General features: G+C 37.6%; 1 protein-coding gene across 2 annotated transcripts in view; it reads left to right on the top strand.

Annotated features, from left to right (window-relative positions):
- Positions 1 to 842: 842 nt before the first annotated feature.
- The window catches only part of LOC128016551 (zinc finger protein 609), a 48125-nt gene continuing 35859 nt past the window's right edge, over positions 843 to 13108 (top strand). Inside the window, exons 1-2 of one of the 2 annotated variants that reach the window (XM_052601147.1) lie at positions 843 to 1274; positions 10227 to 11095. In XM_052601147.1, the coding sequence (XP_052457107.1) occupies positions 10352 to 11095 (744 nt within the window). In that variant the 5' untranslated portion in view covers positions 843 to 1274; positions 10227 to 10351. The remainder of the gene's footprint in view (positions 1275 to 10226; positions 11096 to 13108) is intronic. The other variant, XM_052601148.1, reaches the window with a different exon arrangement.

The raw sequence follows: 13108 nt of genomic DNA, 5'->3' as shown, positions 1-13108 counted from the left end.
CTACAGTGGAGGGGGAATTTTTTAGTGAATCTCTGGCAATAAGAGTCTGAAAATAGAGTTTACGTGAATGTTTTTATGTTCAAAAGTCAGCCAGGATAACTATTGTGAACTAAAACTAAAGTCACTAATTATTTCAAGTAGGCGAACTAATAGTTACCTGAAAGAAATATTAATGGAATAAATGTATTTTATTTCATTTAGTTGCCAAAACGAAAAAAGAAATTCTCATTCTAATTTAGTTCAACATGATGTACTAAACTGACAAAAACTGAAATGAAAAAAAAAATTTTTTTTTCATAAAAATATATAATAGTGTCTCGATGGTAGTAAAATAACATTGATTTGATAATTTATTATGATGGTAAAAAGTATTGCCTGATCAACACTATCTGTTTTATAGTTATTAAATGTGATTTTAGAATATGCCATTATCTGTTATTCTATCTGTATATCTAATCTGTTATTTTTATCAACTCAGATTAACAGGTCCGGACTGCTTGTAATTTATTTATGGAATATGATGAAAATTTGCATGACTGCAACTCTGAAGCATATTCATGTGAATCATTACAAGATTGTAGCCTATACAGAATTATAACTATAAAACAAACTGTTTTGTGCATTTGGCTTTTAAATGAATTTATACAAACAACGTATCATTTCATATTCAAGACATTTTAAAAGAGGACATGGAGATTAGAGAGAGGCGTTTCAAATGCTTTGGACACACAACTCATACAAACACGGGGGAAGTTTCAGAAAGAATGTCTGGCAGCGGTGGAATGGAACGAAAGATCCAGCTTCCGCGTCTTATCACGCACCGCGCACAGGGTTCACTCCATGCGGATCATTCTCCTGGATTTCCTGGCGCTTCCTCCTCCTCCTGCCCTTTAGTTACATTGTATCTCCCTTACTGAAAGGAGCGAGGGATCTAGGATTCAACTCAAGGAAAAAAAAGAAGAATAAATACATGTGAAAATGGACGTGCCGAGATGTTGGATTTATCGTCCTGGAATTTAAGAAAGACCTATTTGAGATTTGAGCTTTGAGATTTAGATCATGCGAAGCCAGTTTCAGGGCAGTGTTTCTATTTCTGAACGGGATCTTTAGGAGTGTGATGGCTGCTGGCCTTCCCTTTCTCTAGTTGCTGGATGTGTTGGAAAGTGCACTGCTTTGGGAGCATTTTTGGAATTCCGTACCCAAATCCAGAGGCATTTCTACCTTTCTCTATGGAATGTACATAAGTATTCTCAGGATAGGGGTTCGCGCGTGGGGTAAGTGGCGCTGGGATTAATGCATTTCTTTTGTGTATATACATATATGTATGTATGTATGTATGTATGTGGGTAGGGGGTGGTGTTTTATTGGTGCAGATGGAGACTGGAGGTGCTTTAGCCCGTTAGCTTAGCTCGGTTGTCATGGCTCACACATGCTTTGACCATCTTAGCGAGTCATTTCCTTAGGAGCAACGCGGACCAATGCGTTTGAACCGCGCGTTAGGTGCGGCGAATCGAACGAGTCCCAGTTTACTCGATTACGCCAGTAATATTCATGTTTTTTCCCCTCACGGAGTTAGGAAATACACGGGTCATGCAGTCAACAAACACTCCGACTGTGTTTAAAACAGCACTGGGTTGTTTATGCTGGAGTTGCGGTTCTCTGTGGAAGAGCTCGAGTCTGTTACGAATGTCACAGGATGTGTGAGTATCAGCAGATTCATAGAGAGTCACTGCTTTCAAGCACAGGGCTCACTCTGGGTCTCCATAATAATTCCACCTTCAGAGCAGCCACACACACTAATAAAAGGTATCATGGAACTACCATGGCTTTTTGGACACGATACTGTAGTTATATCGTGTTTTTTTTGGACGTGGACCACCATGCTTGGTAGTACTTGACATGTAAGTAAGATGGTGTATGTCAAAGTACCCTGGGGTTAACATTTGATACCATCTTTATAACTTATCTTCTTGCTTGATTTTCCCACCGGTTCTGAATAATTGTATCGAGCCGTAATCATGCTAGTTTTATCACGGTGTTGTTTGAGTAGAGGCCAAATGGGTGTTTGTTTTATGATGGGGATTAGAGGCTCTGTAGCTAATCTTCACTGCCTTACACTCGTCAGAAACTAGTTTTCCTGCTCATCACCTTTAAATTGCCAGTCTGGGCTGAGCTACTTGTCCGTCTCAACACATTACTTTAGTTATCTTTCAGGTAGATTGCAAATGATTTGTTGCTGCTGGTTAATCGGAAATGTCCACACATTTAAAGGGATAGTTCACCCCCAAAAAAATGAAAATTGTGTCAATAATTACTCATGTCTTTTCAAACCCCTTAAGACCTTCGTTCATCTTCGGAACACAAATTAAGGTATTTTTGGATGAAATCCAAGAGCTTTTTGACCCTGCATAGATAGAAAGGGAACTACCACACTCAAGGCCCAGAAATGTAGTAAAGACATTGTTGAAACAGTCCATGTGATGTCAGTGGTTCAACATTATTTTTTGATACTACGAGAATACTTTTTGTGTGCAAGGAAAACAAAAATCTCCACTGCCATTATTAGGGTACCATGACGCATGCGTGTGGTGCTGCTATGCACAGAGTCTTGTTTACAAGCAGAGGGATGAACACACATGCGTTGTGGTACTCTAATAAATGTCATCGGAAACTGTCTGGAAGAGAAGAAATTGTTTAATAAAGTTATTATTTTAGTTTTCTTTGCACTCAAAGTATAGTCGTAGCTTTATAAAATTAGTTGAAACGCTTATGTCCTTCGTTTCTGGGCCTCAAATGTGGTCATTCTCTTGCTGTCTATGGAGGGTCAGAAAGCTCTCGGATTTTAAAAAAATATCTTAATTTGAGTTCAGAAGATGAGCGAAGGTCTTACGGGTTTGGAATGACAAGACGATTTAGTAATTAAGGACACATTTTATTTTTGGATGAACTTTACTTTTAATAAATTTCCTGAAAGTCTTTATTTTGTCGCTCAACACTAACAAACTTGTTTGTGTATTTGTTTGGAAATCATTGGACAGTCTGGAATTTTGAAAAATTATAGTACTATTATTGTTGTAGACATACTATATTACAGATTTCTGATGGTCTTAAAAGGTCTTCGTTTATGCTGCCAGAAAATAAAGGCTAAAAAGTAAAAAAAAAAAAAAAGAAAAAGAAAAAAAAAGACTGCATTAAAAGACATGCGTTTTGTGACAGTCGATGCCGATATCTTGGAAAGCAGGGGGCCGATATTATTATTATTATTATATTATTATTATTATTATTATTATTATACAAATTTAACTTGAAATCATTTGACTGGATAAAAAAATTAATGTGTAAAATAAATAGTTTGTGTGCACTGGAAATCACATTTTTTTTAAATAAAATAAAGCCAGGTTAACCCTCATTTTACATACAGAACACAGAGAAAATGACATGAACATGACAGTGGGCAAATGCATAAAGCGCAGCATAATTTGAAATCATGAGTTTAAAGTTTAAAGGATTCAATTCACACAGACCGACTGTCACACAGGGAACATGTGATCATGCTGGATACACATACACACTTTCACAAGATCTCACAGATGGATCTAAGGCTACGTTCACACTGCAGGGCTTAATGCTCAATTCTGATTTTTTGAAAAAATTAGATTTTTTTGCAAGGCTGTTCACATTTCCAATAAAATGCGACCTTTTGTGATCTCCTGTGTGAATGTGAAATGACCCAGAAGTGACACACATGTGCAGAAGGGTCCTCAAGGGTGAAAAACGTCACTCGTTGTTTACGGAATCAGCTAATGTTAAACATGGATATCAACAACAGTGTAGTCAACAGCGGAGCTCTTTTTGCAATATTAAAGTTATTTTCCCAACGGAGCCAGCACAATTACAATCTTCTCGTTTTAAGAAGAAAATTAAAAAGGAGGAGAGCAAGGTTTTTGGTCCTTTGTGGAGCAGTGTTAGAAACATCGGTACAGAGAAACGTGTGGGTGCGGAGTCGCAGCCAGGAGTGGTGGGATACTGATGTGAGTGGCTCTTCTCGTTCTCTCCTACTTCAACGCAGAATTATGACGTTTGTAGCGTATCAATGATGTACGGGTCGAATACATGTAGCCTGGCCGTTCAGACGGAGGTCACATTACAAAAGATCGGATACGTATCAGATTCAGGACCACATACCCAAGTGGCCTGGGTCACATTTGAAAGATCGGATCTGTGTCTTTCAGACTGTCATGAAAAGATCAGATACAGGTCGCATAGGGGCAAATAAATCGGAATTGGGTCGTTTCAGCCTGCAGTGTGAAGTTTGCAAGGTTTGTGAAATTAAATGTTCATTAGTCATTCAAACATTTGTTTAAATTATATAAATGCGTATTTGCTTAATGCTGACGGCAAAGGAGAAAATATAATGTTTGACTATTAGTAATTATATAAAAGCAATCGTTATAATACTTTTTACACAGACCGGCTGATTGATGCTTCCATGTAGATCGCTAAACTCCTGCTTGATTGTTTTTCAACAATCATTGTGGCTACGCTTTCGCAATGGGGGCAAGCTTTTGCATGCGCATGGTTACCAGATTGCTTAAAATAAGCAAAACACCAGGAAGAAAATTTATCTGTGTAACAGCGAAGCTCTGATTCTGGGTTTGAACTGTTGATATCTGGCAACCGCACTTATAAGAGTTTGCATAGTAGAGGAGTGTAGAGCAGTCCACAATAACGTTCCATTTTTTGGACATTTGGCACGTTCTTTTGGGAAGTATGCTTGAATTTGAAATATTAAACTTTCACAATAATGTCACATTTTACATCGTCATCAAAATTATAATATAATATTCGATTTATCACCCGGCCCTAAGATGTAACTGTTAACAACAACAGTAATCAAAGAAGGAGAATGTGAGCACTGTGTTGCCAACTTCTTTCAATGGAAAGTAGTTAAATCCTGCCTGAAAAGTCGCGAAATATCGCTAGATGACATCATGCGCTAATTAGCATATTCATGATGTAAGTGCGTCGTATTGTATTGCCTACCTATGCTCATAATATTTTAATGTTTCTGTTGTCAAACAATGGAATTAATATAATAATGACTGAAACGCGGTCCATTAAGACCACACAACCAGCTCTCAAACATTAATCTGCACTAATATCCTATTCACAACATTGTCTAATAAAATCATATACACAAACGATTAAGACAATGGTTGTGCTGTGACTGATGTCGGCTATACTTGCATGTAAAATAGAGTTAGAAGCAACAGAATTTTTTTTTTTTTTAAATGAAAGTGCTGCTCCTCCTTGTGCTCGCTGAACAGAGAGAGAGGTGTGTTCACTGGGAGAGACCTCGCGCTCGTGCGGCAGAACTGGAGAGTCTCACAGACTAAATAAGGTTTGTCCAAAAAGTCGCTAGATTTGTGGCTAGTCGCTTTTTTGGAAAAAAGTCGTTAAATCTAGCGACAAAGTCGCCAAATTGGCAACAGTGACTGTGTGCTCAGGCGCTGCAGTTTTAGCGTTGTCAAAATAAAAGTCCTGCATTGAACCCTTCAGCCAAGCAGAGAACTTATCAGTCAACGTCGATATTTGAAAATGCCAAATATCGGCCGATATATCGGCAGTGGCGAATCAAAATTACATTTACTTGAGATTCAAATTGAATATGTACAACCCCTCTATTCTTAAAACAAGAACTATTATCTGTAAGAAGGGTTTGAACATTTTTTTCACTTTGAATTAGGGATGCACAATAAATGTCCCACAATATTTAATGTGCATCTTGTTAGTAAAGCCAGTTCTGTAATCAGTGGTAAATCTCTACACGTGCGTGATTACACGTGGAGCAGCATTTACTAAACAGAGCCATTGCTCACTGACAAGCTGCGCAAAACCACAATCATATTTTTCACATGTTTTACGTAGCTTGTAAATGCTGTTCCACGTGAAAGCATGCACATGTAGAGATTTAACGCTGATTACAGAACAATTTACTGACAAGATGCACATTAAGTATTAGAGGTGCACGATATATATCGGCAGATGATTAATGTGCATCTCGTCAGTAAAGCCAGTTCTCTAATCAGCTGTAAATTCCATCAGGTGCATGATTTCACATAGAGCAGCTGTTACTACACGGAGCCGTTGTTAACTGACTAACTGTGCAAATCCACCTTCATTATCAGCTTGTGCGATATTTATTGTGCATCCCTATTTTGATTTAAGTTGATTTAGGATGAATAAGTTGATATTGACAGATATTTGTTATAGTTTGAGTTTCTCATAAACTACTTATTTTATGTCATTTTGTTTCTCAAGAAAATTTATCTTTATTTAAGAATCATTAGACATTTGCACATTAACACAAATACAGTAAAAGTTATTTCCATATTGCATTGGTTAAGCACAAAGCTATTCAAGCTTTTTAAGGCTTATTTTTATATAAAAAATATTTTATTTATTTTGATATAATTAATATCTTTTGATGATGTATTTTTAAACTTTGAAGCATTGCTAATAAAATACATTTACATTTAGAGACTGTGTTGGCTTATTGTGTTCCATTCAATTTATCTCTTCTCTTCATAAAATCTACAGAAACCCCTGATATTCCCACTGTGGTGTTCATTGATATTTTAGCCATGTAAATACTTATGGTATGTTAAGATCTAAGTTTATACAGTCCCATGGTACCACCACAGTACTTTTTAGTTGGAGGAACCTATTGTGCACTACTCAGTGTGTGTTAATAGAGCTGAATTGCATTTGCCCTGTTGTATCTATTTAAATAATCAGCACAGATATCAAATAGCCTCAATGAAGACAACATCTCGAAAGCAGAGAAATCATAATATATATATAGCATATGGAAAATAATCAGCTTTTAAAAGAAACTCCAGAGTTTATTTGATATTAGAAAGAAGTGTAATTTAATCAAATGAAACGAATCCCATGACACCATGGCCAAAACACAGCTATATATCTATTTTATTTTATTTTTTCTAACAGTGACTTGACACCAAAAACAAGTAAATATGTGACATTTCACATCATGTACTTTCAATATGATTTGCTTTTATCAGTTATAATGTTGTGGATATATCAGTTATAATGTACTTGTATGGAGATAAGTTGACAGTCAGCCGGCGGGTGATTCTATTACCTGCGTCTCAGACAGTATTTTATCTCTCTCTCTCTCTCTTTTTAGCTGTTTAGTGTCTGTAGAGTTGAGTTTTGTCTGCAGGCCAGATATAGATCTTTACTATCTATACTTTATATGAAAAAAGGTTTTGCTCAGCTTTAGTCTAGACAGCTAGGGTTTTTAATTTTTTTTTTGTTTTGTTTTTTTTGTCCATATGGCATATTGCTCCTACCACAAACAAGCTTTGGTATTGAAAGTTGTCTGATCCTGTGTTAGGATAGTCCAGAAAAATCAATAGTTCTGAGCCGATGGGAGCATACAGCTGGAATAGAGAGATATTGCTGTAGCTCTGTAATGTTTGTGAATGCTTAGAAAGATCCATACACTCATTATGAATGAACTGTTGTGTCACCACTCAAGCTACACACATCATTCAGTTCAGCATTCAATCTCTATTGCTGTTACAAGTGATCTGTTATACACTTTTGTTAGATTGTACCTTTAAGTTACCTTTCTAATGCAGATAAATCTTAATCTCTGTCTTTTGTGTGGCATTAATTAAAAATAATTATTATATATTGATGAATATAAAATTAGCCAACATTTGTTGTGGTGATGTGTTGGTTCTAATGCACTTTTTATTTGGAATAAAGTTTCCGAAAGAAGGCCTGTGTCATGATTTGTTAGTATGAGATTGAAAAGATGTTTTTAATAGCTTATGTTAGAAGAACTTAATGCTTTCTAGGATCAGTTCCAACGAACTTTTATGATAAATCTGTTCCAAACAGTTTATTAGTGTTAGATTTTTACTGCTATTAAATTTTGGAATTTAACCTCTTAAATTTACATACTTGGCAATAATGCCTTTTTGCTCAAAATAAGCTCCCCTGTTCACAGTTTTATATGATTTTATAACAGATATCAAGATGGATGTCACATATTTTCAAAAGGATTAAAATGATTGAGATTTGTGATTACAAAGCACTCATTCTGTGAATAAGTTGAATAAGCTGTGCATCTCCTAGACTTTTAAAGGGATCAAACATGCTTTTCACATTAAACCGAGGTGCACAGGTTAGTTACAGATGTTACAAACTGACTCTGACCCCTTTGACTGTTTGTTCCAGCAGAACATCTGCAGTCTTTAGATCTGCCCACAGTGAAAGAATTACCATCTGGGATTATGTAGAGCACGCATGGTCGTCAGATGAGGTCTCGTCAATAAAGGGGCCTACAATCAATACAAGGTTGTGTATTGTTCTCGATGAGCTATTGTCATTTACAAGGCAGGAAATCCAATGGCTCTGTTGTAGTAGAAGCCAAATCTTTATTTAAATGGCAACACAATCTTCTTAATCAGGACTGTCTTTCTAGAGTTATAAAATTATATTTTATAATTTAGTGTAATATGGAAGCTAGAATTTTTCTTAATTTGTTTCATTATTGTAATTTAAATGAAACATTATTGTAAACATTTGATCAAAATTGACCTTTTCAGCCATAGTCGGTACATGGGAGATGCTTGAACTATCACTCACATTCGATGCCCCTATCTGGCTTTTGTGATGATCAGAGACTTGTGAAAACCTATATGAAACTAAATAAAATGGTGATGCAAGCTCCAGCTCACTGAACAAAGTCCTCCGCTTGCTGAACTGATCTGCAGCTAAGCTTGGTGAAGCATTTCAAACATGGATAGACTAACAGGAGTTAATCAGATTCTTACAGATTTAGTGTGAGCGGATTCATTTTTATTAAAACACTGTTGTCATTTAAGTTGCTTTCCAGCCCATGTTTGCAGCCCCGAGCCCCTTAGCACTGCAGGATAAATTCTCCAGACTTGAGAGTTAGTTATTTACACTGTCAGAGGTCAAAGTGCTTGTGTGATCTTATTTGGCTGTACCCTTGCTAAGCAGACATGACCTGTGGACAACAATGGCTACCTTAATTAGTTTACAGACATCAGGCTTTGATTAAAGCCCAATAACTTAAATTAGAACTTACAAATAGTTCACCCAAAAATTAAAATTTACTCAACCTCAAGGCATCCTAGGTGTATATGACTTTCTTCTTTCAGACAAATATAATCAGAGTTTATTTACTGGCTTCCAATCTTTATAATGGCATTGAATGTGTGTTATTTTTCAATAGTCCAAAAGAATTTCAATAAAGCAGATCCATCCATCATAAAAAGTGTCCCACATTGCTCCAGCGGTAAATGAAGACCTCCTGAAGCGAATTGAAGCGTTTTTGTAAGAAAAATATCCATATTTAAAACTTAAGAAATCTCTTGCTTGTTAACTGTCTTACGCGCTTTCACAATAGAACACCATTCGGTTTATAAAGTTTTAAATATGGATATTTTTCTTACCAAAATGCATCGATTCACTTCAAGAGGCCTTTATTAACCCAACCCCCTGGAGCTGTGTGGAACCCTTTTATGATGGATGGATGTGCTTTATTGGACTTCTTTTGTACTATTGAAAAATAACACCCATTCACTGCCATTATAAAGCTCGGAAGGCAATACATTTTTTTTTATATAACTCATATTTGTTTCATCTGAAAGAAAAAAGTAATATACACCTAGGATGCCTTGAGGGTGAGTTAAGCATGGGGTAATTTTCATTCATGGTGCACTATCCCTTTAACCTATACTTTGGCAAATAATATAGGTCAAGATGCTTACAATTTCACACATCAGTGCTCTGTTAAGAAGTGAATGTCTTCGCAAAAAAAATTGCCAATGTTATCTAAACCTTTCAGAGTCTGACATTATGCTTTTGTATGTGAGATATAGACATGTTAAATGGCTAAAGTAGTGGTCAAGTGTTTATAGGTTTTATAATGGCCGTTGCTGAAATCTAGAGAGCTGGGTTGCCACTGGCCAATACAAATAAAAAATGGAAAGGTACAGAAAAATAGTTGTCTAATTCAGCCTTGGTTAATACTCAAGTTTTATGTTTGCTCTTGTGTGGAAAGTCAAGTCCATGTATAGTGCATCATATTCATCCCTTACCATTTCATTTCTTTTGACTACAATTTCAAGTCAGATAATCCCTTTTGTATGTCTCTCCTCTAGGGCAAAATGTGGGTGACTGGGAAGTTGACATCAATACGTTGAGGCTCCTGTTCTCTTTCTTCCCACACCCTGGCAGTCTGAGGAATCAGACGTTACTGTGACAAACCTGGGCCGCTGGCACTAAAATGTCCCTAAGTGGTGGCACTGCAGGCGGGAAAGGTGTGGACTCGAATGCGGTGGACACTTACGACAGCGGTGATGAGTGGGATATCGGGGTTGGAAATCTGATTATCGACCTTGACGCTGACCTAGAGAAGGACAAACTCGAGATGTCTGGCACCAAGGACGGAGGAGGAATGGCAGCTCCACCTAGCGCAGTAGCGGCTCTGCCAGACAATATCAAGTTTGTGAGCCCGGTGAGTGCCCCTCAGGGCAAAGAGAGCAAATCGAAATCGAAACGCAACAAAAATTCTAAAGACAATAGCAGCAAGTCTCCAGCTGCAGATGGAGCAAAAAAGGACCATCAGGGACGGACCCAAGGGGAGGTTACAGGTGCGACAGGTAGTTCAGGAGGCGGTAATTCCACTCCTGGTAAAGGCGTTGAGAAGGGCGCCAAGTCCTCACGTGGTGTGCAGAACAGCAAAAAGGAGAAGGAAGTATCGAGTGGGAAAAACAAGAAAGAAAAAAGCGAAAGCGGACCAGTTGCAGTCGTGGCAATTGAGAAGGAGATAGCAGGAAACGCTCAGGCGTTTGGAAGCACACGCAACACAACTTTTGACAATACACAAAATGCTGACATAGCTGTGACAGAGCAACTTGGGAATAACGCTCTGGAAAATGTTGAAATTGTCACTCCGTTAGCTATTAAATCAGAGCCAGAGGAGCTTGACGGGGAATGCAGAGCTTTGAAGAAGGTGAAAAATGAAAAGGTAAGCGTGGATGGCCCACTTGTGTATTTAAACCATTTCGCAGCTAATGGAAATTGTTACTGAAGTATTGATAACGTGAGTCAATGTTAACGACCTAGACACCTGTGACACAAGTGAGTTGCTTCCTCTGCAGTAATGCTTTCTTCGCATCCTTTCTTGGCATTGTGTGTGCTTTTTGATAGACGTTTTTCCCACTTTTATTGATAGTAAAGATGGGACTTAACTTGCAGTAACTTAACTGGCTGTATACATGCTTTTAATCAGAACAGAACAGCTTCTGTGATTCTGGGAATCATTAAAATTGGGAAAGAAAGTCCAATTAAAGCTTCAAATCCAGTTTCAGATCTTAAGAAGATAAGTGATGCCAGTGCTTGTTTGTCACTTTACTTTGGCCTTTTATTTGTATAAAATGTAATGATGTAACTTTTTGCAAGTACAAACAATTTGCCCTAAAAGAAATACTGTGGATTGTCATATTAATTTCAGGATTATGTTTGCTACTCTTTTGCTTTATGTATTGGCCGACATTGAATTTCCTTTGTCCATCAAGAGCAAAGAGACTTCTGGAAACGGTTTCAGTGCCTATTTAAGGTCACCCCCTAAGTTTTTTGTCCTGATCAATGAAATGCCGTGACAAGATAAATCTGTAACCGATTAGGGCTGTAACTATAATTTCAGGTTGCTTTTGATGACCTAAATACTGTAAAACAAAGCCAAATCCTATACTCTCCCCAGTTTCCTCAGTGTGCACTGTGTTCTTGGATCTTTGTTTCCTGGTGATTTTTCGAAATCGATTGACTATTTCCCCTCAGGTCAAGTGGATATAATTACAATACTTAAAACTTGAAATAGAAAAAAAAAAGATTTGTATAATAAATTGGTAGTAAGATCTAGAGTACTTTTTTACGGTTTATGATGTGACAATTAATTGTCAACTGGTATTTCATATAATTTAGCTTCCCATAGGTCACATTGTTCATGAAAGACACATTCAATTTTCAATATCTTGTACATTCAATATATTTTATAAATTGCCATATATATTTGCCGTTTTCCCCACCTTAATTTTCAGAGTCTGCAAAATCAAATCAGCCAACCTCTATTTTTTAATTTGGGATAATAGCGTTGGCTGGTGCAAAAATATGTTCAATTTGGTGTTTATGGTAGCACTGAGAATGATTCAGCATGCAAGAGGTAATTGATTAAAGAATACAAGGTTGCAAAATATCAGCCATTAAAGCAATGGCAGATCTGAGAAACAAAGCTTTTTCGTGGTGCTTTTCCCTCAGCTCTGTACATGGCGACTGCTAGTATGTCTGGATGGGTGTTAAAGCCAGCAGCAAGGGTGGGGGAAGGGAGCGCGGCGAGCTCGCACTGCTAATTCAGCTCATGAAAGGCTTGAGCAGTGAGAGCAGCTGTCCTCCATTGTCAGCCAGCAAATTTCCAGCATGCCTCATTTCACCTCTCAATGTGAGCAGAGAGAAAGCTAGAGGGCAGAACAGAGGGGGATAAACAAACAGAGACCGATAAATGAGGGAAGGAATGAATAAATGAGAGAAAACTGTTGAATGCCTCAAGTTGCCGCAGTGCTTCCAAACAGAGGTGGGGAGAGATCATGTGTTAAATGCTAGCGGTGAAGTCTGTTTGTAGCTTCGCGAGAGGTTGGAAGGTGCTCTGCTCAGATCTGCTGAGAAAAAAAGGCCACTCGAGGGCCAGAGGAAGGAGAAGGGGGAGCAAATGACTTGGCTAAATGAATGAGGGGGAGGGGAGGGTTGCATTGTAAGTGGATGAAGTCTTTAACTTCCTACACACTAAGGAGCTTGTCAGCGCTCCCACAGTTCCACCGAGGCGAAAGAGGACTGCTGAAGAAATCAGGGCTGCTGCACAGTTCACATGCTTAAAGTATAAAGTATTAAAATTGGGGCACACGACCACTATATTGAGCAGTACTATAGCAGTTGAAATTTCAGACCAAAGTATGAGGCATTAATATTTGTTTCCAAATTCTAGATT

This window comes from Carassius gibelio, chromosome A7 (assembly GCF_023724105.1).
Source record: "Carassius gibelio isolate Cgi1373 ecotype wild population from Czech Republic chromosome A7, carGib1.2-hapl.c, whole genome shotgun sequence".
NCBI lineage: Eukaryota > Metazoa > Chordata > Actinopteri > Cypriniformes > Cyprinidae > Carassius > Carassius gibelio.
Note: the sequence above shows the minus strand (reverse complement) of the source record. Positions and strands in the feature narration are given on the sequence as shown.